The sequence below is a fragment of the Brienomyrus brachyistius genome, chromosome 15 (genome assembly GCF_023856365.1).
Source record: "Brienomyrus brachyistius isolate T26 chromosome 15, BBRACH_0.4, whole genome shotgun sequence".
Lineage (NCBI taxonomy): Eukaryota > Metazoa > Chordata > Actinopteri > Osteoglossiformes > Mormyridae > Brienomyrus > Brienomyrus brachyistius.
In genome coordinates, this window is record NC_064547.1 from 15,574,528 (window position 1) to 15,599,649 (window position 25,122).

The 25,122-nt window shown below is 48.9% G+C and overlaps 1 protein-coding gene and 1 long non-coding RNA gene across 5 annotated transcripts in view; one reads left to right on the forward strand and one right to left on the reverse strand.

Moving 5' to 3' along the window:
* LOC125708743 (uncharacterized) overlaps window positions 1-25,122 on the reverse strand; it is a 33,513-nt gene that overhangs the window by 6,888 nt on the left and 1,503 nt on the right. For 2 of the 3 annotated variants that reach the window (XM_048976503.1, XM_048976502.1), the window contains exons 3-41: window positions 24,656-24,916; window positions 24,197-24,451; window positions 23,698-23,967; window positions 22,501-22,761; window positions 21,942-22,202; window positions 21,558-21,818; window positions 21,102-21,362; window positions 19,690-19,950; window positions 19,333-19,593; window positions 18,587-18,847; window positions 18,020-18,280; window positions 17,599-17,862; window positions 16,804-17,430; window positions 16,452-16,712; window positions 15,841-16,098; window positions 15,504-15,764; window positions 14,598-14,858; window positions 14,237-14,497; window positions 13,885-14,142; window positions 12,991-13,251; window positions 12,636-12,896; window positions 12,225-12,485; window positions 11,870-12,133; window positions 11,079-11,339; window positions 9,606-9,866; window positions 9,260-9,520; window positions 8,854-9,120; window positions 7,562-7,825; window positions 6,475-7,107; window positions 6,053-6,313; window positions 5,470-5,727; window positions 4,997-5,257; window positions 4,644-4,904; window positions 3,867-4,130; window positions 3,364-3,621; window positions 2,562-2,822; window positions 767-1,027; window positions 405-665; window positions 47-307 (exon numbers count right to left, since the gene is read on the reverse strand). In XM_048976503.1, coding sequence (XP_048832460.1) covers window positions 47-307; window positions 405-665; window positions 767-1,027; window positions 2,562-2,822; window positions 3,364-3,621; window positions 3,867-4,130; window positions 4,644-4,904; window positions 4,997-5,257; window positions 5,470-5,727; window positions 6,053-6,313; window positions 6,475-7,107; window positions 7,562-7,825; window positions 8,854-9,120; window positions 9,260-9,520; window positions 9,606-9,866; window positions 11,079-11,339; window positions 11,870-12,133; window positions 12,225-12,485; window positions 12,636-12,896; window positions 12,991-13,251; window positions 13,885-14,142; window positions 14,237-14,497; window positions 14,598-14,858; window positions 15,504-15,764; window positions 15,841-16,098; window positions 16,452-16,712; window positions 16,804-17,430; window positions 17,599-17,862; window positions 18,020-18,280; window positions 18,587-18,847; window positions 19,333-19,593; window positions 19,690-19,950; window positions 21,102-21,362; window positions 21,558-21,818; window positions 21,942-22,202; window positions 22,501-22,761; window positions 23,698-23,967; window positions 24,197-24,451; window positions 24,656-24,916 — 10,926 coding nt within the window. The remainder of the gene's footprint in view (window positions 1-46; window positions 308-404; window positions 666-766; window positions 1,028-2,561; window positions 2,823-3,363; window positions 3,622-3,866; window positions 4,131-4,643; window positions 4,905-4,996; window positions 5,258-5,469; window positions 5,728-6,052; window positions 6,314-6,474; window positions 7,108-7,561; window positions 7,826-8,853; window positions 9,121-9,259; window positions 9,521-9,605; window positions 9,867-11,078; window positions 11,340-11,869; window positions 12,134-12,224; window positions 12,486-12,635; window positions 12,897-12,990; window positions 13,252-13,884; window positions 14,143-14,236; window positions 14,498-14,597; window positions 14,859-15,503; window positions 15,765-15,840; window positions 16,099-16,451; window positions 16,713-16,803; window positions 17,431-17,598; window positions 17,863-18,019; window positions 18,281-18,586; window positions 18,848-19,332; window positions 19,594-19,689; window positions 19,951-21,101; window positions 21,363-21,557; window positions 21,819-21,941; window positions 22,203-22,500; window positions 22,762-23,697; window positions 23,968-24,196; window positions 24,452-24,655; window positions 24,917-25,122) is intronic. The other variant, XM_048976504.1, reaches the window with a different exon arrangement.
* LOC125708749 (uncharacterized) lies at window positions 123-24,321 on the forward strand. 2 transcript variants are annotated; one of them, XR_007382537.1, is made up of 10 exons: window positions 123-243; window positions 6,933-7,012; window positions 9,803-10,042; window positions 11,120-11,372; window positions 11,796-11,910; window positions 16,701-16,786; window positions 16,890-17,032; window positions 22,307-22,450; window positions 23,811-23,875; window positions 24,199-24,321. It is a non-coding gene; the product is annotated as an uncharacterized LOC125708749 (long non-coding RNA). The 2 variants fall into 2 exon arrangements; XR_007382538.1 differs by lacking the exon at window positions 123-243 and having other exon boundaries at window positions 6,882-7,012.

Genomic DNA, 25,122 nt, shown 5'->3' on the forward strand with positions numbered 1-25,122 from the left:
TAGGACCATCAAAGTTGTAGCGGCCTGGAGAGTTCATGGGAGTCACCTGAATGGAAGTCCACGGACTCGCTGGGGAGGCTGGAGCAGGCCTCCCCCACAGCAATCACATGCAGCGTGTACAGCGTGCCGCAGAGGAGGCCGGTGAGCATGCAGCCAGGATGGTGGCTCTCACAGAAGATGGGGCTTCCTCCATCATGCTGAGCGACAGCCCTGTAGGACAGTGCCCCCTGGCTGTTGTTCCAGGTAACTAGGACTTCGTTTTCCATACAGTGCATTTCTACGGACAGGCCCTGTGGGAGACAGGGAACTGTGTGGGGAAAAGTGAGATGGGAAGAAAAGAAAAAATGTCAGTTTGAGTCCAAGCTACACCCCCAGCAGGGCTTTTGAGCCAGATCCTCCCTCACCTGAGTGGAACATGCTAGGGACGCTCGGATCAGAACCACACTGCTGGTTGACAGCAGTGACCGACACGGTGTACATCTGACCGCACTGCAGGCCAGCCAGGCTGCATCGGGTCGTGGGGGACATGCAGGTGTCGGACTGGCCGTCCTCAGAGTAGGCAGTGGTGATGTAAAACTCCGCACCCTCGACTGCCTCCCACGTTACCGCGGCGATGTTAGACACACAGTCCAGTTCGGGGGTAGTGGCAGTGGGGGGGCAGGCCTCTAAATAGAAGGACAAGCAGATGTGCTTTAACTTTGTAATGTAAATTAAATAAACCAAACGCTAGGGGTTTAAATAGGATATCTGGGATGCATCTACATACCTGTCTGCCAGTGCATGGGTGGGCTGGCGGCACTGGTGCAGTGCGTGCTCATGGCCGTGACCGTGAGGGAATACACGTGACTGCAGGTGAGCTCAGAGATGTAAGCGTGCATTTTGCCAGTGCTCAGCTGCACCCTCTGGCCGTCGGTCGAATCGGCGGTCACCGTGTAGAACTTGGCTGCAGGGCTAGGGTCCCACGTCAGCAGTGTCACCTTGGTGCTACAGTTCAGGGAGGCCCTCAGGTTCTGGGGCACACAGGGCGCTGAAAAACGCAAAAGGCCACAAGTCTGACAAAGTCTGGTAAAGTTTGTGCAGTTCAGGCACTGGGGAGGTTATCTTTGGCATGGTAAAGTTTGTGCAGTTCAGACACTGGGGAGGTTATCATTGGCATGGTAAAGTTTGTGCAGTTCAGGCACTGGGGAGGTTATCTTTGGCATGGTAAAGTTTGTGCAGTTCAGGCACTGGGGAGGTTATCTTTGGCATGGTAAAGTTTGTGCAGTTCAGACACTGGGGAGGTTATCATTGGCATGGTAAAGTTTGTGCAGTTCAGACACTGGGGAGGTTATCTTTGGCATGGTAAAGTTTGTGCAGTTCAGACACTGGGGAGGTTATCTTTGGCATGGTAAAGTTTGTGCAGTTCAGGCACTGGGGAGGTTATCTTTGGCATGGTAAAGTTTGTGCAGTTCAGGCACTGGGGAGGTTATCTTTGGCATGGTAAAGTTTGTGCAGTTCAGACACTGGGGAGGTTATCTTTGGCATGGTAAAGTTTGTGCAGTTCAGACACTGGGGAGGTTATCTTTGGCATGGTAAAGTTTGTGCAGTTCAGGCACTGGGGAGGTTATCTTTGGCATGGTAAAGTTTGCATGATTCTGGGTAAAATATGAACTGTGATTTTTTTTTTCCATTCGTGGTTTTCTCTCACAATTCTTGAACAATACATTTCTCTCATTACTATTATTATTTGCAAACAATATGTACAGATATATCACTTAAAATATCGGTATCAACCAATAATCGTTAAAAATCAAGATATTGGAATCAGTCCGATGTCTTGGGTGATATTGACGGCTGATATTTAAACTTAACAGTCAACAATCAACATTCAGCGTTAGCGGCACCAGCGGTAAAAACACAACAGCTAAAATGATGGAGATGGTTGAACTATAAACTGCTTTTCATAATGGGGGATGAGGGATTTAGTCAATCTATTTTCAAGATATGCTGTAAAAGCTCTCAAAATACCAGCCTGCGACTTGTTTATAATTCATTATTAAATCAGGCCCACAGGTCTATTTTTCTACAGAATTAAAAACTATGTAACATCATGCCATTAATCTGTGCTGGCATTTCCAATGAGAAATTCTAAACAAACCGCGTCTGCTCTGTATTATAGCGCCTGTTTTTCTGCCCCCTCTTCCCGTCAAATAGTGTAACATTGTGCTGGGATTTGTTGCTACAGCTTAGAAGAAAAGAGAGGGGCGCCTGGTTTGATGAAGCGGATCTCCCTTCTAATGCAAACACGGCAGAATCTGTGTCATGTAAGATTGAGATCCTGTAGGGGTATGAATCAAAATCCCAAATCAAAAGCGATTAATCACGAAGCCCTAGTCTGCACCCGCCTGTCAGGTAGTGGGGGTGGGTGGTTGCTTTTCCTCTTAGAATAATATCTACTGAGTTTTGTTTAAATGGTGACAGTGCGGAAATTGGCTGAACTTCTAATGCTTTTGAAAACTTATTGCAGAGCAAAGCATAAGTGACATGTATGTGTGGGTATGAGGAATCGCGAGGACAGGTACCCGTGTGGATGTACACGCTGCTGCTAGGCAGGCTGCTGCACAGCTCGTCCTCGGCTATGGCAGTGATGCCGTAGAGGTTGCCGCAGTGCAGCTCGTCCCAGGTGCAGTTAGGGTTGCGGCTGGCGCAGGTGTGGGTGTGGCCGTCCAGTCCCACGGCAACTGCCACGTAGGACTGGGCGCCGTCACTTTGTGCCCAGCTGACAGAGCCCACGCTGTCCTCACATTGGACACTGGGCACCACATTCTGGGGGGTGCATGGAACTGGGAAGTGGGGGAGGAAAGAAAATGTTTATGCAAGTACATAACCAGAACTGGTTTGTTTCAGTACTACAGACATGTTGTCTAAAAGTGAGATTTTGAGTAAAACATTTTCACTGAAGTTCCCATAGTGTGTGATGCTCTGTGATGGACTGGCACCATGACCTGGGTGCTCCTGCAGCTTGACCAGTGTTTTCTGGGATAGGAGCAAGGCCCCTTGTGCTCAGGATCTGTGGTCGCGGACGATGGACCAATCAACGTCTAAGGACTCCTCCCCGATACTGTAATTCCAGTGTCGTTCTCGCAGTTTTCCTGACCGCCTGGTGTTCCTGTTACTTTAAACTTGCTAGTTTCTCTTTATTATAAAATGTTTTGCCCTGAATTTTTACATGCGCAAGAGATGAATTTCTTACTAAATGGAAACCTTTCTTTGTCTGGGATGTCGTCACACTGATGAGAAGCTTGAAAACTGAACAGAGCATTTAACACAAACCTGAAAAAATAATAAAACCTGAATAGAGCCTGAAGGGTTACCCCAACGGACCGGTTCTGTATTGCAGAACACTGCTTCTCAGGCTGTCACAGTAGTCGTCCCAGGCCACCACACTGAGGTTGTAGGTCTGTCCACAGGGCAGCTCAGCCGGGATGGACGTGTTGGGTGTTTTGAGATCCACCACGTAGCCCAGGTCACCCAGGGCACTCACGACGTATATGGACGCCCCCTTAGTCTCCGCCCACTGCAGGACGACTGTGTCATTCTCACATGATCCCTGCGCTGTCACGTTGGTGGGCTGGCATGGCTCTGCATGAGAAGGGCTGAAATTTACCACTGGTGGTGGTGATCATGTTTAAAGGGTGTTTCACAGGGTGACGTACTGCAAACTTATACAACGTACTGCTGTTTCTGCGCCTCCTTGCCCAGCGCCAATAGATTTGACCGAATGATTACAAAAAAAAACATACTTCTACTTACTAAGGAATTATCACTGAATGATTACTAAACAACCATAATAAAGCAAAGATGAGAGTGACTGGGTGGTTAAGCACCTGTATTGCGATCGATGGTCTTGCTGGCTTGGCCTTGGCATTCACCGCTGTACGCCCTGACTGTGAAGGTGTAGGTCTCCCCACATTCCAGGTTGGCAAAGAGGCACGAGGTGTCGGTGGTGTTGCGGTCCTCGGCATACATGCCTGCCGAAGCCACAGCGCTGGCTGTGTAGAGCTCCACCCCTTCGCTCTCTCTCCACGAAACAGTGGCAGTACGAGAGCCGCACTGCAGCTCCACCGACACGTGGGCTGGGGGGCATGGCTCTGTGGGAAGGGGCACGGGGTTTCAGACATCCAGACCGTGGCACAGGTACACCTGACACTAACCACACTTGGTGTAATGTTGTTGTGTCACACAATGACAAAGTGCTTGAATCTGCTTGAGTCATTTGTGTTGATGGTGCAATGGCTTGGTGCTTAGTACTATTAGCACTATAGGGTTGTGGGGTCGATTCCCAACCCCCGCCCTGTGTGTGTGTCTAACAACATACTGTTAGGTGAAGTGATGACCCTAAATTTTCCATTGTGAATCTGAATGCAGGTAACCTGTGATTCCTAGAATAGTCTCCACGCCCAATGGGACACTGTACGGGACAGGCATTACAGAAAGTGACTGGGTGGACAGATGGATGACCCTTACATTGAACTGGGATTTAATGGAATGTGATTTGTGAAGTGGGTTATAGTTTCTTGTTTATGGTGAGACTGAACACTGGGCTGATTTATCTAAAAGGACATGTACTCAAGGCTGTTGAGATCCCCCCCTACTCCACTCACTGGTCTGGAGGGTGAATTCGGTGGGGGACATGAGTGAGCACTGATGGGTGGAGACAGCCAGTCTGAGGGTGTACGCATTCCCACAGGTGAGGCCGACGAGGGCACAGGAGGTCTCCCTGGTGATGCAGGAAGTGGAATGTCCATCGATGCCTCTGGCGGTCAGTATGTAGGACTCCACCCCACTGCTGTAATTCCAGGATGCCAACACAGTGTCGTTCTCGCAGTTTACCTGGGCCTCCCACATGTCTGGCACACAAGGAGCTGGAACGGTATGCGAAACAGCTAGCAGAGAACCTTCTGCTTTAAAGGCTGGTTAATAAAATAACTCAGAAGAGGAGCCTATGGACACTGACCTGTGAGTAGGCTGTAGGTGGTACTGTCTGAGCTGTTGTATGCCTCTCCTATGGATTGGACTCTGGTGTAGTAGATTGTTCCGCAGTGGAGTGTATCCAAAGTGCAGGATGTAGTAGTGGTGTAACAGAAGGCAGAATCTCCATCCCGTCCATCCAGGATGGCCAAGTAGCCCACAGCCCCATCGCTCTCCTCCCATGACACATGTCCTATGTTTGTCCTGCAGTCCACACGGGCTTGGACATTCTTCGGAGGACAAGGTTCTGGAGCATGACAACACGAGATTCAAGCAATTTGTGTATCGTTCTGGGCACTCCCCCCCCCCCCAACAGAACTTTTGCTCTGCATATCAAGTCAAGTTTAATGTGAAAATGAAGAGAATGCTGAAGTGAAGAGAACAATGGACCAGGAAACCTGGTTGAGAAGGTGTCCCACTGAAAACCCCTTGTCTGATCCTCAGGTATCACTGCCTTACCTGTGGTCTGGCTGATTGGGTCAGAAGCGACGATGTCTTCACAGGCCTGATTGCTGGAAATGACCGTGATGTTGTACTCACGGCCACAGGCCATATTATAGAGGGCACAGTAGTTGTCTGTGGTTGTGCATGAAGTCTGCAAGCCATCACTGGTCTCAGCCTCTGTGATGTAGTATGAGGCTCCCATGCTTGTGTCCCAGTAGACCTGGCCTACTGGTGGGTTGTACTGGATGCTAACATGAAGAGGCATGCATGGCTCTACATGTAAATGAGAACATTAAGTTATTAATTCCAGTATTTAATCCATGGGTTGTTGAGTGAGCTAATACTAAGTTCCTCAGGAGTGTGAAGCTTTATGGGTTTTTTTTTGGGGAACACTGAGATTGAAAGGTGAACCAATAACAAAACAGATAAAGGTTTGTTTTTACATTAAAGTAATTAAAATTCTGGAGCGATGTCTCAAAGAAGACTGAGAACCTTACGGTACGGGAAGCAAATTAATGCCTTGTGAATTGCATCCTTCTTGTGTTCTTACTTTACAAAGGTTTTTGTTGGATGGCATGTTTAGTCATAGCCTGTTTACCTGTCATCAGCTGCCGAGGCATCTTGGATGTGCTGTTGCAGGTCTCCCCCCGCGCGAGCACTGACACTAAGTATCGCTCTCCACATGCCAGACTGCTCATCTCGCAGTTGGTGTGGGTGGTGTCACAGGTGGCTACGTGGCCAGATGTTGCAGTGGCTGTAGCAACATAGGACATTGCCCCGGGAGAGAAGTCCCAGGTCACCACCGCCGTGGTCCTCTCGCAGTCCATGGAGGCCTTGATATGCCTGGGGAGACAGGGGACTGGTAGGAGAGGAAGCAACATTGGTTGGTTAGCTTCTGAACTGCTGGAGAATTTTCTAGTAGAGCACTGGTGCTACTCCACAGAACTGGTTGCTGACACAGAGGTTTGCCCACTTGTTTGCCCAACATTCCCTTATCTAAATTTTAGTATTCCATGCCACCTGAGTGGACATCCAGCATGATGCTCTCCTGGCTGGTGCAGTGGCCATCCGACGCAGTCACGGACACGTGATAAACCTGGCCGCAGTGCAGACCGGTCACATTGCATGAGCTGGCTCCCAAGGTCTGGCAATTGGTGAAGCGTTCGTCGCTGTCCTCCAGCGTGGCTGTGTAGGAGTCTGCGCCGTCGCTTGCCGACCAGGACACGATCATGGTCCTTGACTCGCAGTCAAAGTGGGCGTCTACATTTTCAGGGATGCAGGGGACTGAAGGGAATGGGCAACCATTAAGCCAAGGAGAAACGAAAGCTAGAACTATACCTATAACTGGGGATTTAACCCTGGGTAGACTGGCAATGTGGCCACCATAGTTACCTGTCTTAATTTCAACAGGATGGCTCCATGCACTGGAGCAGGTGCTGTCCTCTGCCCGAACAGTGACTGTGTATATCTTCCCACAGCTCAGGCTCCTGAGGTAGCAGGTAGCCCCACGTGAGATGCAGGTGGCCTGGTGGTCATCGCTGCTGGTGGCCTTCACTAGGTAACGCTCTGCCCCCCTACTCCTGTTCCAAGTCACGGTTGCCATATTGTCACCACATCTCAGGGTGGCCTCCAGGATTTGTGGAGAGCAAGGTACTAGAGGAAAAAAATTGATGCATGTGACATGTAAAACTCTGCATTTCCAACCGTAAAGAGCTGGAATAATTATACAGTAAAATCCCATTATGACGGACTTCAAGGGAAGTCTTACGAAGTAATAAGGCAGCAGTTACCTACATGGGGTGAGTGTGTGTGCCATGTGATTTTATCCTATCACTGGACATCCAGGCCTAACCCCATCGTTCTTATCAAAGCTTTGTGTGGTATTCGGAATAATGTCCGAAGAATTATTCTTTCAGTAAGTGACCTACGGGTTTATTGGTGAATTTTACAAAATCATTGCCTTTGACCCATTGAAAAGAATCGTCCTATGGTTTTGGAAGCCATATGAAACGGTTGACATTAACATGCTCGAATGTTTCTGCAAAGTGTACCGATTTTCCCATTTGGCGCACAGGTTCTCACTAATAGTATGATGCATCCACCTTACCTGTGCTGATGGGGAAGTCTTGGCTCCGTCTACTATAACAGCTGGCTCCCTCGGCCACCACTGCCAGGGCCAAGCTCTCCCCACAGGGCATCGTGCCAATGTCACAGTCCGATCCATTGGTGGTGCAGGATGCCCACGTTTTGCCATCTGGGCCCCGCAAAGTAGCAGTGTAGCTCAGAGCGCCCCGACTGAGGGGCCAGGATGCTGTCATGGTCCCATTCTCACAATCAACATCCATGTTGACATACTCTGGCGGGCAGGGGGCTTTGGGGGATGCAAGGGTTAGTAGTGACAATCAGGACCATAACTCATTATTTTCTTTTAGAGCTCATCATAGATGCAGGTCATCAGTATTCACATAGAAATATTTGCATATACACCAGTGAGCCAACACATTATGACCAGCCAGATCAGCTATCTTGTAAAAACGGCATGTCAAGGTGTAGGATATGTTAGATGGCAAGCTGACATTCGGTACTTGTAGTTGATGTGTTGAATGCAGAAGAAATGGGCAGGAGTAAAGATGTGAACAACTTTTGTGTTGCATCCTGTGGATGGCCAGGGATGTGGTGAGCATCTGTGGGATGTGTTCTCATCCGCAGCCACACAGCCCCATACACAACTGGGGCTGAAGCACATTACTTATGTGGCCGTCATGAAAGTTATCTGCAATTTGTACCTTAGGAACCCTTCTGTTTGCATGAAATGGGATAGATTTTCACATGTTGTATTGATGGGTATTGGCTAGATAGATAGACAGAGAGACATATACGTATAGAACAGTATTAATTAGCGATGGCCAAAATGAACCATTTGCAGTATTTCCTGAGCCTACCAGAGAGTGCTCTTGGTTTGTTCTGGGCCATGCTTTGAGCCCTGTTTTGAACAGAGAGCGCCATCTAGTGGGGTCAGATACAGCAGATACTTCACAAAGTGTTGTTTTGGCCTTCACTGATATTAATATTCTTATGCCAAAGTATTTTTCCTGTTTTACATGTATCTTAAATGGTCCAGTTAAATTGGCTGGAGGTCTCAATGAATTGAAAACAACTATATAAAAAATATTGAGAGAGAAATAAATACATAGTAACTACAAATACACAGCGGTAGACAGATGGATATAAATCCATCCATACCTAGGGTAACTTATGTAGAGATTTATGGATAAATGTAAAAAAAAATAATAATAAAAACTCAAGACAAGAAAACGGACAGATCATGAGCTCAGAAGGCGATGTGATGGTCATGGCATGTAGCATGGATGGAGATGGAGATGGATAGAGCCCCCTCACCAGACTGCATCTGCATAGCGTTGCTGGGTGCGCTGGTGCACTGTTGATTGGAAGCAGTCACTGTGAAGGTGTACTGTAAACTGCACCGCAGGCCTGGCACGGAGCAGCCGCTGACACCATTGCCGCCGTTGCAATAAACCACCTGCCCCTGAGTGTCCTCCGCACTGGCCACATACAGCTCCGCCTCTTGCGGGTTCCTCCACTCCACCCAGGCAGAGTCTAATGGGCAGTCCATCTTTGTTCCAACCAGGAGTGGGACACAGGGCACTGGAGGCAGACCACGCAGACATTACGCTCACAAACTAACCACAATGCTTCCAGACATGCATAGTTGCGTGTGGTAGATGGGTTTAATAGTGCAATTCAGTGCAAGCTTGTGGCTTTTTTGCCACGAGAGTATACATGCCTGTTTGGAAAGGGTGGTCAGTGCTGGGAGCCCCCACACAGCCGTCTGTCTCTCCGGACACCTCTAGTGTGTACTCCGCGCCGCACTGCAGGCCACTGATGACGCACTGGAGGCCTGTGACATTGCACACCTGAAAGCGGCTGCCGGGCTCCTTCACAGTAACGACATACTGGACGCCCTGGACTGTGGGACTCCAGAAAATTGAGACATTGCCCGTGAAGCAATCGGCACTGGCAGTGATGTGGTCAGGGGGACACGGAGCTGTATGAATAGGGGGCAAACACATATATGAAGAAGCAGTATCTCACCTCCGTATATGAGTATAACATGCTGGGAAATAGCTGACCTGATGTGAAGCTCTTGGCCAAGCTGTGGGAGCTATTGCACTTGTCGTCAAGTGCCACAGCACTAACGGTGTACTCGAGTCCACACTGCAAGTCAGGGATGTCGCAGGAGGTGCTCTCGGTGTTGCACGTTTTCACTAGGCCATTGTCGCTGACTACTTCTACTCGGTAGCGGTCCGCCCCTCTGCTTGGTTCCCAGGATAACCCAAGAACACCTGACTGGCACTCCAAATGGATGTCCACATCCTGGGGTTCACAGGGAGCTGGGGATAGGAGGAGCAGCGTGAGGGAGCAGCGTGAAGGAGCAGCGTGAGGGAGCAGCGTGAGGAAGCAGCGTGAAGGAGCAGCGTGAGGGAGCAGCGTGAGGAAGCAGCGTGAAGGAGCAGCGTGAGGGAGCAGCGTGAAGGAGCAGCGTGAGGGAGCAGCGTGAAGGAGCAGCGTGAGGGAGCAGCGTGAGGAAGCAGTGTGAAGGAGCAGTGTGAAGGAGCAGCGTGAGGGAGCAGCGTGAAGGAGCAGCGTGAGGAAGCAGCGTGAAGGAACAGCGTGAGGAAGCAGCGTGAAGGAGCAGCGTGAGGGAGCAGCGTGAAGGAGCAGCGTGAGGGAGCAGCGTGAGGAAGCAGCGTGAAGGAGCAGCGTGAGGGAGCAGCGTGAGGAAGCAGTGTGAAGGAGCAGCGTGAGGGAGCAGCGTGAAGGAGCAGCGTGAGGAAGCAGCGTGAAGGAGCAGCGTGAGGGAGCAGCGTGAGGAAGCAGCGTGAAGGAGCAGCGTGAGGGAGCAGCGTGAAGGAGCAGCGTGAGGAAGCAGCGTGAAGGAGCAGCGTGAGGGAGCAGCGTGAGGAAGCAGTGTGAAGGAGCAGTGTGAAGGAGCAGCGTGAGGGAGCAGCGTGAAGGAGCAGCGTGAGGAAGCAGCGTGAAGGAGCAGCGTGAGGGAGCAGCGTGAAGGAGCAGCGTGAGGGAGCAGTGTGAAGGAGCAGCGTGAGGGAGCAGCGTGAGGAAGCAGTGTGAAGGAGCAGCGTGAGGGAGCAGCGTGAAGGAACAGCGTGAGGAAGCAGCGTGAAGGAGCAGCGTGAGGGAGCAGCGTGAGGAAGCAGTGTGAAGGAGCAGCGTGAGGGAGCAGCGTGAAGGAACAGCGTGAGGAAGCAGCGTGAAGGAGCAGCGTGAGGGAGCAGCGTGAAGGAGCAGCGTGAGGGAGCAGCATGAAGGAGCATTTAGTGGCTCCAGATTATTCAGATCATACTCAACGTTTCTTCCATGAATTAGCATTTTTTAAAAACCACATTGCTACTTTGAAGAAAAAAAACAGTTGTTGAAGTTGTATTCCTCATCAACAATTATTAATTAGAATTACTCTGCAATAATGACATATTCCACTGCATAATTACTCATGAATTACTAAATACTTTAAAATAGGCACTTAATATAAGGGAGTCGAGAGATGACCTGAATTGCTTGGTAAATGTTTAGTAAAAGCTAATTACCAGTCTTCAGGATATGCATTTCACTTTTTCCCGCAATGCAGTGCTCATCCAAGGCCGCGACAAACACCTCGTAAATTTGGCCGCAATGCAAGCCTGGGATGTCGCAGACTGTGTGGCTGCTGTTGCACGACGCCACGTGTCCGTCACGCCCCTCGGCAGCAGCCATGTATGACATCACACCCGTCACTGGAGTCCAGGAGACAGACACTGTGTCCGAGCCACAGAATGACTGGACCGTAACCTGTGTGGGGGGGCAGGAGGCTGGGAGACCCAGGTGGCATGGACAGAGGGAGGGTAAGGCGGAACGTTAGTGTGCACTATTAATTACTCTGTATATTTACTGTACTGTACTGCTTACTTGCGGACTGTTTACAGCGATTTTCTGTGAGACTGCATGTGTGCGTCTTTTATGATGACACTGTGATTACATGTGACCTTTCACTCTGATGGCTAAAAAGGACGGCAGTGTGAGTTGACCTCGTTGTCATCTGGTTACTGTGTCCCACTTAGTACTTGTGCAGAGTCGGCATATTCTCTCCTGTTGTGCAGCTTTCCTCTATGTACTTTATTTCCCTTCGCTTGACTTTTTTCTCACACCTAAGGTTTGAACTGATGAACTGTAATCTCTATATTGCTTATAGCATGCCATTGTCTATGTGGATTTGAGCCCAGCGATGGACATATTTCATCCAGGATGTTCCCTTTCATTGTTCCCAGTGCCCTGGAACCTAGAAGTTGATGGATGGAGACGCTACATATTTCCGGCAGTAGTGGTCCAGAAAGGAGGTTACCTGTGTTAAAGGTGATCCAGGAGCTTGCCGGGCTAAGGCAGGTAAGGCCTTGTCCGCTGACGCTAACCCTGTACTCCTGGCTGCATTCCAGGGAGGTGATGTCACAGCTGGAAGTTGCAGTGGTACAGGAAGTAGAGTGTGTGATGGCGAGGGCCTCAGCTGAGGCACTGTAGGATAAGGTTCCCTTCCCTGGGGTCCAGGAGATTGTGGCTGTGTTTGATGCGCAGTGCAGGGATGCTGCCAGTTGGTGGTGGGGACAAGGGCCTACGGAGAGCAGGATGGTATTCACCTCATGGCTCCAATTAGAAATGGAGCTGGGGGAGCTCGGGAAGGGAGAGGACACTCGGCACTCTACCTGTTGTCACAGAAGTTGGCTCGCCTGAACTGGTGGTGCAGTGGCTGTTTGCGGCCAGGATTGCGATGGAGTAGTCCTGGCCACATAGCAGATCTTTTATGGTGCAATTTGTGTCATTGCCCGCGCAGAAGGTAGTATGCCCGCTTGTGCCCTCAGCCCGTGCTATGTATGTGTTGGCGCCTTTTGCGGGGTCCCACACGATCGACACGATGCCCGACTCACAGTTCAGACTGGCCATCACATGAGTAGGTTTGCAGGGAGCTGAAGGAGGGAACATGGCCAAAGCACAGTACTGAGAAGCAGAGGCACTTTTTAAAGATAGAGATATTGGTAGATGGTGATGAAAGGTAGGTTCTCCATGAGTTAAACAGGTCCAGCATAAACTTAATATCTTGATCAGTGGGACCTCACCTGTGAGAAGATCCGCAGTGCTGCTGACAGCACTCTCGCACTGATCAGTGAAGCCCACCACGCTGAAGATGTACCTTTCCCCGCAGTCGAGCTGGAAGAAGGTGCAGTTGGCACCAGTGGTGTTGCATGTGGTGCTCTCGCCCCGACTGTCCACCGCCTTCACTTGGTACATCTGTGTCACCTGTACATATTCCCAGGACATGATGGCCATATTGGTACTGCAGTTCAGGTCCACTGTAGGGTTTGTGGGCCTGCAAGGTGCTGAGTGGGGGGAAGGGAACATAGCATCAGCGTTTTCCTTAATAATGGCCCAAACCCAGAAAGTGGGAAGTCGTTCTCTGTATGGCAGCTGTACCCGATTTGACCTTGTGGTTGGAGTCTTGTATCATGTTGCATTTGGAGGAGGCGGTAGTGATGACAATGCTGTAGGTCTGGCCACACTGCAAGTTCTGGATGGTGCAGAATGTCTCGGTGGTCTCACAGGTGGCGCGGTGCCCATTGCCACCAATAGCTAGGGCCGTGTATAGATTAGGCCCTGGGGTCATCTCCCATTGTACTGCAAATTCATTAGCATCACAGTCTGTCTTGGTTCTGATGTTTCCTGGTAGGCACGGGGCTGGATGTAGAGAGGGATATGATGTCTGAATGTGTCTGCATGTATGCAGACCGTGCGTTGTGTGATAACAAGGTCAGTAACATAGCACAGATAATGGGAAGAAATCTATTTCAGCTGAAATGATTATCTTATCCAACCAAACACTTATATCGTAAGATTAAACATAATGCTGTATTTTGATGTAGCATTTTAAAATATAGGAAGAATACAAAGGCCCTCATGAATCTGAAAGGGTTCTAGGTTCCTGTAATTTAAGACATAACATATAACAGCCCTATAAACAGGGATGTACATAATTGGTACACAGTTGCCCGATACAGCGATACGTTTGGCAATTTCTTGTGCTGGCATGACTGATGTGTACTTATTTTACGTGTATGCGCTCTGCTACAATAAATGACATTTTATTAGGCATTTTAACCTTTGTACCCAAAATTAAGTACAAATTAGCCATATGAAGGTTAAAATGCGCACACATTTTTTTTTTACAGTAGTGCAGTTGCACATAAGTATACATTCGTGATGTTACGACAAGAAATTGCCACACATATCGCATTATATGAAGAATGTGTCGCAGTTATGTGCATTCCTGCCTATAACAGCATTCTAATTTCACAGTTCCAAAGAAGCTACCTGAAACAAACTCGACCGCAGCATCCATTGTGCTGTTACATGCTTCGTTTGAGGAGAACACCATGGCAGTGTACCGGCGGCCACAGTCCAACCTCACGTCGCATGTTGTAGAGTTGGAGGAGCAGGAAGTTCTATGCCCATGGGATCCCGTAATCACAGCAGTGTAGACTAATGCACCTGGGCTCTGCATCCAGGAAACCCTCCCCCTGTTGGTGCCACAGTCTACTTGGACCTTCAAACTGGTGGGTGGGCAAGGAGCTGTGTGGACAAGAATGAGAGGTCGCGTTTGAGAGCAGTAACATTCACATTTACGACAGACTTTGCAGAGAGCATGGTGGCAATGTGGAGGCACCTGTGTCCATTTTGAGGGACTGAGTCCAGCTACTGTTGCACGTATCGTCCTGTGCTAGTAGTTCAAAGAAATAACGCTCCCCGCACAGGCCCATGTGCTGGTAGGAGATGCTTGAGGTTACGTGGGTGGTGCTGGCACGACCCTCTGTCTGGTAATTCAGGAAGTATGTCACATCATCCCTGGGACTCCGGTCCCATGTGACCATCAGGCCATGGGTCACACACATAACTTGTCCTCTCAGGTTGCTGGGAGGGCAGATGGCTAAAAGAGTAACAAAGAAATCGGACTTTGAATCAGAACTTTTTGGTCTCACATGATAGAAGAATATTGCAGCCTTATGAAATGCAACTAGAGAACAAACCTGTCCTGAAGTTATTCCTGCCACTTGGCTCACTTTGACAGCCCCTCTCAAGAGTTACCGCAGTGACAGAATAGACCTCGCCACAGTGTAGGTCGAGGAAGGAGCAGCTGGTGGTGTTGGTCTTACAAGTCTGCACATGGCCATCGGTGGTCGTGGCAGTGGCTATGTACATCTCTGCTGCCATCACAGGATCCCATGTCACGAATCCAAGGTTGCCTTCACATGTGAGCGCCACTGATATGTTGTTAGGAGGACAAGGACCTTCCAGAGAAAGACAAAATGAATCTTGCTTCGCTGAATCCATGATTCTTCAATCAAAGGATTGCAATGCCGGCCCCAGGAGTAGTTTTAGGAAATTTCGGTAATTACTCAATGTTGCAGCAATCCTGTCTTCCAATCAGGGCCACTGTTCTTGCAGTTCTCGGTAAACAGTGAAACTCCAAAATGCAGATATCATCCTAGCCAAACCTAGTAGTTTATATGTGATGCCTTGACCATCAAGCAAACCAAAACATTCCTGCAGCATCACAGTGGTGTTACATCTGTATTACATCTATACTGAGATAGTTACGTCCCTCAGATTCCCTTTCTCCTTGCTCAATGACAAGCAGCAAAAATTCTCTACCAAACCTGACCATGTAGTGTTAAAGAAAGCATGTAGAGAAACATTTGCCTGAGACATAGAATATGAGACATGTGAGAGATGCCTACGGAGATGTTTGTTGACATGTAGAAGAGGATAAGAAACATTGTAGCAGGAAAGGCCTTTCTGCTTCCACTTATACCTGGTCCCATGGCAACAGGCTATGTTGTTTGAAGCCACCTTAAATTCTTCCTTAGTTATCTCCAGTGGTTCGCAGTACCTGTGGTGAATGTTCTAACAACATAATCCCACGATACAGATACCTGCTATATAGGTGATGGCAGTGCTGAAGAATCCAAAGCAGGTATCTGAGTTGGGCACCACTGCGATGATGTACGTCTGTCCGCAATGCATTCTGGGCAGTTGGCATAGTGTCTGTGTGGTAAAGCAGCTCTTGCTGTCGCCATCCCTTGCCAGGGCAGTCACGTTGTAGGACGCTGCACCAGGACTGGCTTGCCAGGTCACCTCTGCCGTGTTGTTAGCGCACAGCAGGATCACGCTCACATTCTGTGGTGCACAGGGAGCTGTGGGAGAGGTGGCCATTAGCAGGAGCTGAGGCACCCTTGTGTGGAGCTTCTCAGGAGGAGAAAACTGTTATACCTGTGTGGAATTCCGTTGAAGCCTCCTGGCTGCTGTTGCAGTGTTTGGCTACGGCTCTAACGGTGACATTGTATTTCTGCTGGCACTCCAGACCGGTGAAGGTGCTCGTGGTCTCCATCGTGTTCTGAGTGTACACCTTCCTGCCTCCCATCACGCGCACTAAGAAGCTTTCTCGGCCCAGGCTCTCATCCCAGCTGATGAGGGCGATGTTGCTGTTGCAGTAGTAGGTGGACTTTACCATCGCAGGGGGACAGGGAGCTGGAGATGGACACAGACTCAGAAATGTCATGTGACGCCATGAGACAATCACAGTGCTGTACCCAACAGGCATAGCATGATGAGTAATGGCAGTGATGTAGAACAGGGGTGGGCAATCTTATCCGCGAAAGGCCAATGTGTGTTTGCAGGTTTTTGGGGTAACCTTTACATCAGCTGTTCAAACCTAGGGGTGAGGACTCCTCAGTCAACAAGTCCTCTAATTAGTAATTAGGGAGTTCCAGGCGAAAACCCGCAAACCCAACGGCCTTTTCTAGATAAGATTGCCCCCCCCCCCCGATCTAGAGTCTTTTGTATGCCATAAACACAGCCCTCCATCCATACCAGAGATATACCTGTGACAATAGTGAGCTCGGAGCTTGGTTCACTATTGCACTCCTTCCCCAGGGACATGCCTTGTACCATGTACGTTTTGCCACACTGCAGCTCAGGCAGCTCACAGAAAGTTCCATTGGCATTGCACCCTTTCCTGTGGCCCATGACTGAAGTGGCATTGATGACATAACCCACAGCAACATCTTCCTTTCTCCATGAGACAGTAGCCATGTTCGTTTCACAGACCAGGCTGTGGTTAATCATGACAGGGGCGCATGGAGCTGTAAGACGAAAAATGGCATGAGGTGCAAGAAGACGAGGAAGTCGAGGAAGAAGTTGCACGCCATCTTAGCGGGTCAGTGGGGTTTATACCTGTCTCCACGACTCTGTAAGTCAGAGAGCTGCTGTTACAGTTCCCATCGCCAGCCAACACCGTGATGTTGTACATTTGACCGCAGGTGAGCCGAGTCAACAGGCAGGTGGTTTCCATGGTGTAGCAAGAGGAAAGGTCACCCTTCCTGCCCTTTGCCAGCACTGTGTACTCCAGGGCCCCGGGGCTGGCGTTCCAGGAAACCAGGACTGCATTGTCATCGCAGCCCAGGTGGGTCGCCATACCTTCGGGTTCACAAGGTCCTGTGGTACAGGTGGTATAGGTGGCACAGGGAGCAGGGACACAAGTCACAGACAGGGAAACCTCTGGGACCATGTAGTTATCCAACACAGGGCGCCTCCTACCTGTCACCACTGAGATGGCAGAGCTAGCTGTGCTGTTGCACTGTTTGCCCTGGGCAACCACAGTGGCAGTGTACTGCTGGGTGCATCTCAGGCCGTCCAACATGCAGGTGAGTTCTGAGGTGGAGCAGAACTTGCTTGGGTCACCACCTGAACTGGTCACAGTAGCGGTGTAGGCTGTGGCCCCAGAAGAGCTGTCCCACGATATTACCAGGGTATTTGTGCCACACATCACGGCCGCTTTCACAGTCTGTGGGATACATGGTGCTGCCAATGCAGAGGCAAGACGATTGATCCATTATCAGCACTCAAGCAGTATAATCTGTATCAATGTACTTGAGACCATCTATCCTCTTATCCAGCACAAGGATGCAGTGAGTCTGCAGTGTAAAAACAATGGTATCGGTTTGCCAGCCAGTGTAGCATGAAACATACCTGTGTGAATGATTTCCGGCGCCGTCGTCATGCTGCTGCAGTTGCCCCTGCCAGCCGCCATGTAGACACGGTACTGCCTGCCGCACTGCAGCCCCTCGACTTTGCAGGTGGCGTCCCAGGTGGTGCAAGAATATGTGCTTGTGTCCTCGGCCAGTACGATTACACTGTAGTTCAGCAGCAGCTCACTACGGGCGTCCCAGCTGACAGTCAAAACACTGGTACTGCAGTCGATGTGGCTCTCTGTGTCCCGCGGCGCACATGGCGCTGATGGGAAAGAGGGTCAGACGATATGCAATACAAGTCTGCTTTGCACTTTTTATCACCTGTTTAAAGAATAAAAACAGCAAACCCCTGGGTACACAGTCAGGAAACACCCCTTTGCTGACAACAGTAACACGAGTTTCCATACGGAGTCATTTACCAGTTTCCTGCTGCACTGGGTCACTGCTCGGGCTCTGGCAGGCGCCGTCGTCCGACGAGACCGTGAAGCTGTACTCCCGGCTACAGTGGAGACCTTCGATCCAGCAGCCAGGCTCGCTGCTTTCACAGGACAAGATGTGCCCATCCACACCCCCCGCCGACGCCAAATAGGACACCGCGTTTGCAATGGCGCCCCAGGACACAAAGGCCCTGTCACCCGAGCAGTTAGTCTGGACCACCACATTAGACGGAGTGCATGGGGCTGAAGGAACAAATAAAGTGAGAGGTTCTCTGCCAGAGTTAAAGCTTATTTTTATTGAAGTCCTTGCTATTGAAGAAGGGGAAGGCAAAATTTTTTAGGGAAAAAATGGGAATGCCAGATATTGTTTAGCAAGAGTCTTTTTAAAACTTGTACTTTCGTACAGTTTACATAACTCATCCTAAGGAAAGAGAAAGTTAGCCCATAAGTGATATGCACCAGGACAAAATTGTACTCCAAATGACTCTGTGGCTACACATCAAGTTCCCTCAACAGAAATATCATTAGGGTTTCAAAGCAGCACCGTACCTGTCTGGAGCACTGCATTCTTGCTCTCCAAGCTGGTACAGTCTCCACTCAAAGCCACCACCCCCACGGTGTAGACCCGGCCACACTGCAGGTCATTGAAGTTGCAGGCCGTCCCACTGGAGACGCATTCAGAATGGGCCCCACCATTGCTCCGTGCAATAGCCCTGTAGTGTTGAGCCCCTGGTGTTGGTGTCCACATGACATTGGCCAAGTTCCCCTCACAGCTGTGACTGACTGACACCTCGGTCGGCACGCAGGGCACTGAGGGGCACACAGCACAGCACACAACTTCACCAACCGAGTTTTCAGGGGCTGTACGTTACACAGACTCTTCTCAATTTGGAATCACAAAACCGTCTCTTCCCTTCCAGAAAAAGAATGTATCTTTGCTCCTATTTACCATCCATATCCCCCAAATGGCTGACAAATGTAGGCACCACGCCCTGGTTTCCCACAAAGACAGCAATCCAGAAACAACCTGCATGTCACCTATTAATCAAGGCTTCTTTGTTTAAATGAATACATCTTGGTGTTTTGGTCATGTTAGATCTTTGATCTAGCTCTGACTGTCCTATTTGGCTGCTTTGCATGGTTGTTTGACTGGTTCCCACTGTCTAACTATAATACTGTTAGAAACATAAAGTCTGGAAGAAAGAAAAAAGCCTCGGCCTCAAGTGGAGAGGAAAGAGCAGAAGGTCTGCAAACATCCATGACTACAAAGCAAGATGTATTTGAAACTTTGGTACCTTCCTGGATGGTCAAACCCCTGCTTGGAAGACTCAGACAGCTGCCGTTGTTTGACATCACCACCACAGTGTAAGACTCGCCACACTGCAGGCCGTCGAAGGTGCAGCGAGTTTCTGTGGTGTTGCAGTGTGTCCTTTCTCCACTCCCCGCCAGCATAATGGCGACATACCCGTCCACATGGGCTGAGGTGGCCCAGCTCACGTCCAGTGTCCCATTGCCACAGTTCAGCTGGGTTGATACATCCTCTGGGCCACAGGAGACTAGAAAGCCGAGAGGAAATGTCTCAAGAGGAGGAACTCAGAAATTCAAAAGTTAAGGAAAAAGGAACGATGGGGGGAAAAAACTAAAGTAAATACCAGAGTCGAAGTCGATGGATTTGGAATGTGCGGCCGGACACGTCCCACTGTGCTGTGTCACCCAGACCTTGTACTTCTGGCCACACTTGAGGCCCGAGACGTTGCAGCTGCTGCCCGTGGTACTGCAGCTTAGCAGCCCCCCCACCTCATCCTCCATGGAGGCAGTGCACGAAGCCTTGCTCTGCCAGGTCTGCCACGAGACCAACGCATGGTTCTCCAAGCAGTCCAAAGTGGCCTGGACTTGGTCTGGAGGGCAGTTAGCTGTAAGGTTTGGAGGACAGAAATGAATTTCTAGAAGTGTGTGGAATGGTCATTTTAGGTTTTAGCCTATTTGCTGAGAAGTAAAAAAATTCTTAAGAATATGACATGGTTCAAAAGTGAGAGGGTGACTGGTAAATGACTGCGTTGTTTAAATTAACATAAGCAATTGTTTCAATCAGTCACAAATAAGAATGCCACCAGCAGTGCCATCCTCTCAAGAAATTCATATAATTGCCAGAGGTGCACCGATCTGATATTTGAGATTGGTATTGGCACCAATCCATACCCATTAGACAGATCAGGTATCGACAATACGTGACCAAACCACATCCTATATTTAATTATTTAGTTTTCAGCAGTCAGTAAAAATTTAACTCCTATTTCTTGTTAAATCAGTTTTTTCACATCAGCTCTTTCCCAATGCTGCCACTCAGTGGATGCGAGTGCAGTGACTTCCACCTGCTGTGACATCATGTGCAATCCCTTTGAAGTAGGAGAAGCGTAAGCACATAAGAGCATGACGTTCCGGGAATATTTTACGTTTTTAAACAACAACTAGTAGCACGGCATTTTGTAATCTTTGTAAAAACAAAGTTATGAGAGGTAGAAGTGGCATTTAATGGAATATCCCACTAGACAAAGCACACGCATTTGTGAGTCGCTAGCTTGAGCAGTTTTGCACATTCGCTACAGCTGGTGATACATGACAGGGCTGTTATTGCAATGACGCACTAGCGGGAGAAACATTACAGCGGCATTTTAAGCATTCGCCACTTGCGTGTCCTCGTTTGGAAGATATTCGAAGTGAACTGCAAATGCCTCAAAAACACTTAAAACAAGACATACAAACAAGGTGGAACCGCATGTTTCTAATAGCCTAAATAACAAAGCTTTTTGCATACATTTTTTTTTCATTAATATCTACTAGTTTATAAAACATAGAGCTCTGGTATCAGATCAGTACTTATATCGGCCGATACCCTCTGTTCAGGGATCGGGATCGTATTGGCACTGAAAAAGTTGGATCGCTGCACCTCTAATAATTGCACAGGTTTCATGTAGAGGGTATTGTATCAGCCCCCACCCCTACCCATGTTTGTAAAACTGAATACTGTCCCACATCACATTTCTGTGCCTGAGCCCCAGCATACCGGTTTCTCTGATGACCCGTACACTCTCAGAGCTGTTGCACTTAAAGTTGGAAGCCACGACGTAAACAGTGAGGCTCTGCCCACAGGAGAGGCCACGGATCACGCAGCTGGTATCTGCTGTCTGGCAGATGTGGACGGCGCCATCCAGCCGCACAGCTGAGGCTATGTAGAAGTCCGCACCATGGCTGTACTCCCAGCGCACTGTGAGATCGTTGGTGGAGCAGTCTAATCCAGTAGATACATTCTGGGGAACGCAGGGCACTGAAAAGCACCGAAAGAAGAATATATATATATATATATATATATATATATATATATATATATATATATATATATATATCAGCAATTGCTTTCATCATTAGACAAATCAGCCCATTTTTAACTAGTCCATAAGAGTCCACGCCTACCCTGTACAGGCCATGACCAGCATTAGAGAGGTGGGTCAGCAGCCCTTACCGGTCTCGGCCACTTCCCCGAGGGCCTTCTCACTGGAGCACTCATCGTCTGAGGTAGTGATCCATACTGTCAGGCTCTCGCCACACTGCACACCCGGTGTGGCACAGCTGTTAGTGATGGAGCTACAGTTGTACAGGTTGTGGGAGTTCCCCATCATCTCCACCATGTACATCTTAGCCCCGGCGGCTGCATCCCATTGGCTGATCAGGACGTCTGAGTGGCATTCCGACCTCGTCTTGACATTCCGTGGCTGACAGGGGGCTGGGAGTAGATCAGACATATCAGCGGAGATAATGCAAGAGAGTGCTGTGTGCCTCTCCATCTTTGTACTTCTTTACTTGGTCCCTTACTGAATCCATCTTTGTACTTGATTCCCACCCCTACCTGTTCGGATGTGGGCGGGAAGGCTGGTACTGCTGTTGCATTCCCCGCTCATGGCAAACACTGTGAATCGGTATCTGCGGCCACACTTGGTGTTGGTGAAATAGCAGGACGTATCCCTGGTCAGGCAGTCCGTTCGCTCGCCTTCCGAGTCCACCGCGGTGGCCCTGTAGTACAGGGAGTTGCTGGTGGCCCCCCAGGAGAATATGATCACGTTGCTGAAACACTCACGGAAGACCTCCACGTTGGCGGGGGGGCACGGCACTAAGACGGCAGAGGGGGGGAAAAGAAAACATGTGAGACAGATGCCAGGTTTCCAATCGGTGTCGCCTTTCTGACTGTGCCGTACCTGTGCTATTTACTAACAGGGATTCCACAGAGACTAGAAGAAGCTGAAGAGGCTTAGATATCTCTAGAGATGTCAGAGAAATTAAGACAAATGCTACTTGGAAGGACAGAATTCCAAACCCCCGATGGGATATTCTTGAGATGAAATGTCTAAAGTAGAAAAGGTCAGTGGAAAACAACAATGTGGATGAAGTTAACACGAGAGCGGACCCACCTGTCTCAAAGTAACTGCTGGAGTTGGTCGTGCTCTCGCAGGTCTTTGACATAGCAATGACATACACCGTGTAGCGCTGGCTGCAGAGAGTGCCAGTGATCTGGCAGCTTGGCGAAAGGGACGTGCAGGACAGGACTGTATGACGGCTGTCAATGGCCAGGGCCTTGTATGAGTCAGCACCGTACACCGAGTGCCATGTCACTATCACACTCCTGCTGACACAGCTGTACTCCACAGAGATATGGTCAGCTGGGCTCAGAGCTGAAAATCAGAGGAGATGTTCAGTCAGTAGAAACACACCACCAGAATTTTGACAGAGAAAAGCCATCCATCCATTTTCCAAACCACTTATCCTTCTGGGTCACAGAGGGTTCAGAGCCTATCACGGAAGCTATGGGCACGAGGCAGGGAACACCCCAGGACAGGGGGCCAGCCCATCGCAGGGCACACTCACACACACACATGCACTCCTATGGGCAATTTAGTAACTCCAATTAGTCTCAGCATGTCTTTGGACTGTGGGGGGGAAACCAGAGTACCTGGAGGAAACCCCAACGACATACATAACCCAGGGAGAGACTCGAACCCAGGTCCCTGAGGTGGGCGGCAACAGTTCTAACCACTGCACCACCATGGCGCCCGGTAGAGAAAATAAGCTAATGAAATCCACGGGGGCCTAAAACTCACCCCAGGCAGCAGAGGGCACCTACACACAAACACTACAGGCATCGTACACAAACACACACAATAGACAATTCAGAAAGATCAATTAGCTAAACTCCAAATTCTTTGTTCTCCAAGAAGAAATAAAAGTAGCTGAAAGAACAGTAACACTTTATTTGTGGGGGCAGAAATAATGTAGTAGCGTAATATATGAATTAATCAGATACTACATATTGGTTAGGTACTGATCCTGGGTTCATTCATCATTAATCAGTCAGAATGGTTCATGTATATCATACAGTTATGATATTTGTTCATGATTTGTACCTGAGTAATAACTGAGTATATTTGCATGTGCATTATGTGTTAAAAAGATACAATCGAGTATGAAAGATACAAGTGAAACAATGAGGGAAGCTGATTAAGGTATACCGGAAATGTCTAAAAGCGTAAAATATGGCATTTTATCCAGTAAATTCTGCCTGCAAATCAGCTTTCCTCCTTTGAAAACATGTCGCTAAAAGTTTAACTTACTGCTCGTTTTATAGGTAAAATGAGTGGCGTCTCCAGCCTGAAGAAAAGCGTCGTATGACGATATCGCCAGATCGTAGGCCGAGCACATTTTGATGTTCTTAATATCCACGTAGGTAGCCGACACGTTGGCAGTGACCGGCGCGGCCCTCGAGTCGCTGGTGTCGGTGATCATCACATGGTACAGTAGGACTTTATCAACGCCTTTCCATCTTATGCGAGCTGTACTCTCCTCTACATGCTCACCTCCCGTAACCTCTGGCGGGCCTAGCACTAGGGGGCAGAGATAGATCATTGTTTAATAAATAATGATCCAGTTCATCCCTGGTCATTGTTTTATATATCACATTTGTGTGATTAATAATTATATTTTTATAATAAAACTTAAAAGACACTGGAAATAAAAACAAGTTCATTTTAATTGATTTGAAAGATGTGTACTTCTTTTTAGCCTAATGATTAATTTTTATTTAATTTATTAATTAATTTATTCATAACTCACAGGTAACGATGGTCCTGCCTTGACTCGAGGCGCCCTGGCCGGCGGCGTTGCAGGCGTACACGTAGCAGCTATAGGAGGTCGCCGGCCGCAGCTCTCCGATCACGGCGCTTAGCTCCTCCACGCTCCGGTTGTGTCTCTCGGTGGCGGACGCGACTATTACCAAGTAGTGCTGGGCGCCTTGGATCGGCGCCCATTCCAGCCGGATAGCGGTGCTGGATATCGCCTTTAACAATGTTATCCATGTGGTAGCGGGGACTGTGCGGGAGGGAAAGATGGATCTTAAAACAAGTCACTTTTCTTGTACCTTTGCACAGCGTTCTGTCACTGGTCAGTGTCGGAAATTGGATTTAAGTGTGTTTTAACAGTGTGCCAAACCACGGTTATCGCATAATATTACAAGTTATAGGTAACGAGGAAGAGATTTCAGCATCAGCACTCGGGCAGACCATCATGTATTACCTGTGGTGGCTATGCTGGTGCCCACACACCTGACGTGGTAAAACTGGAACACCTTTACAGTTACATTGTAGGTCGTAGCCGGCCTGAGACCATAAACCAGCCTTTCTGTACTGGACGCGGGCAGTGTCACCACCACTGGGGCGACATCTGTAACATTCACAACCCGGAGGTCCAGGAAATAGTTCGTGGCACCAATATATTTATTCCATTTCACTGTTAACGAAGACGCTGAAGTGGACTTAATGGCCGTGACGGGGCAATCTGAAACAATGGAGGGGAAAAACCCTTAAGCAGACGTGTATTAATCCAAACAAAATCATTATTAATCCATCGATCCAGTTTCGGTTCCCGGTTGTCCTATCGCGGTCTAATTAAATGTACGCTATGTTGGTTTAAAGTCTATGAGATTTTTTTAAAGTATTAATATAGCCTCAAAACAAAATCAAAGTATCCCATTAATACTAAAT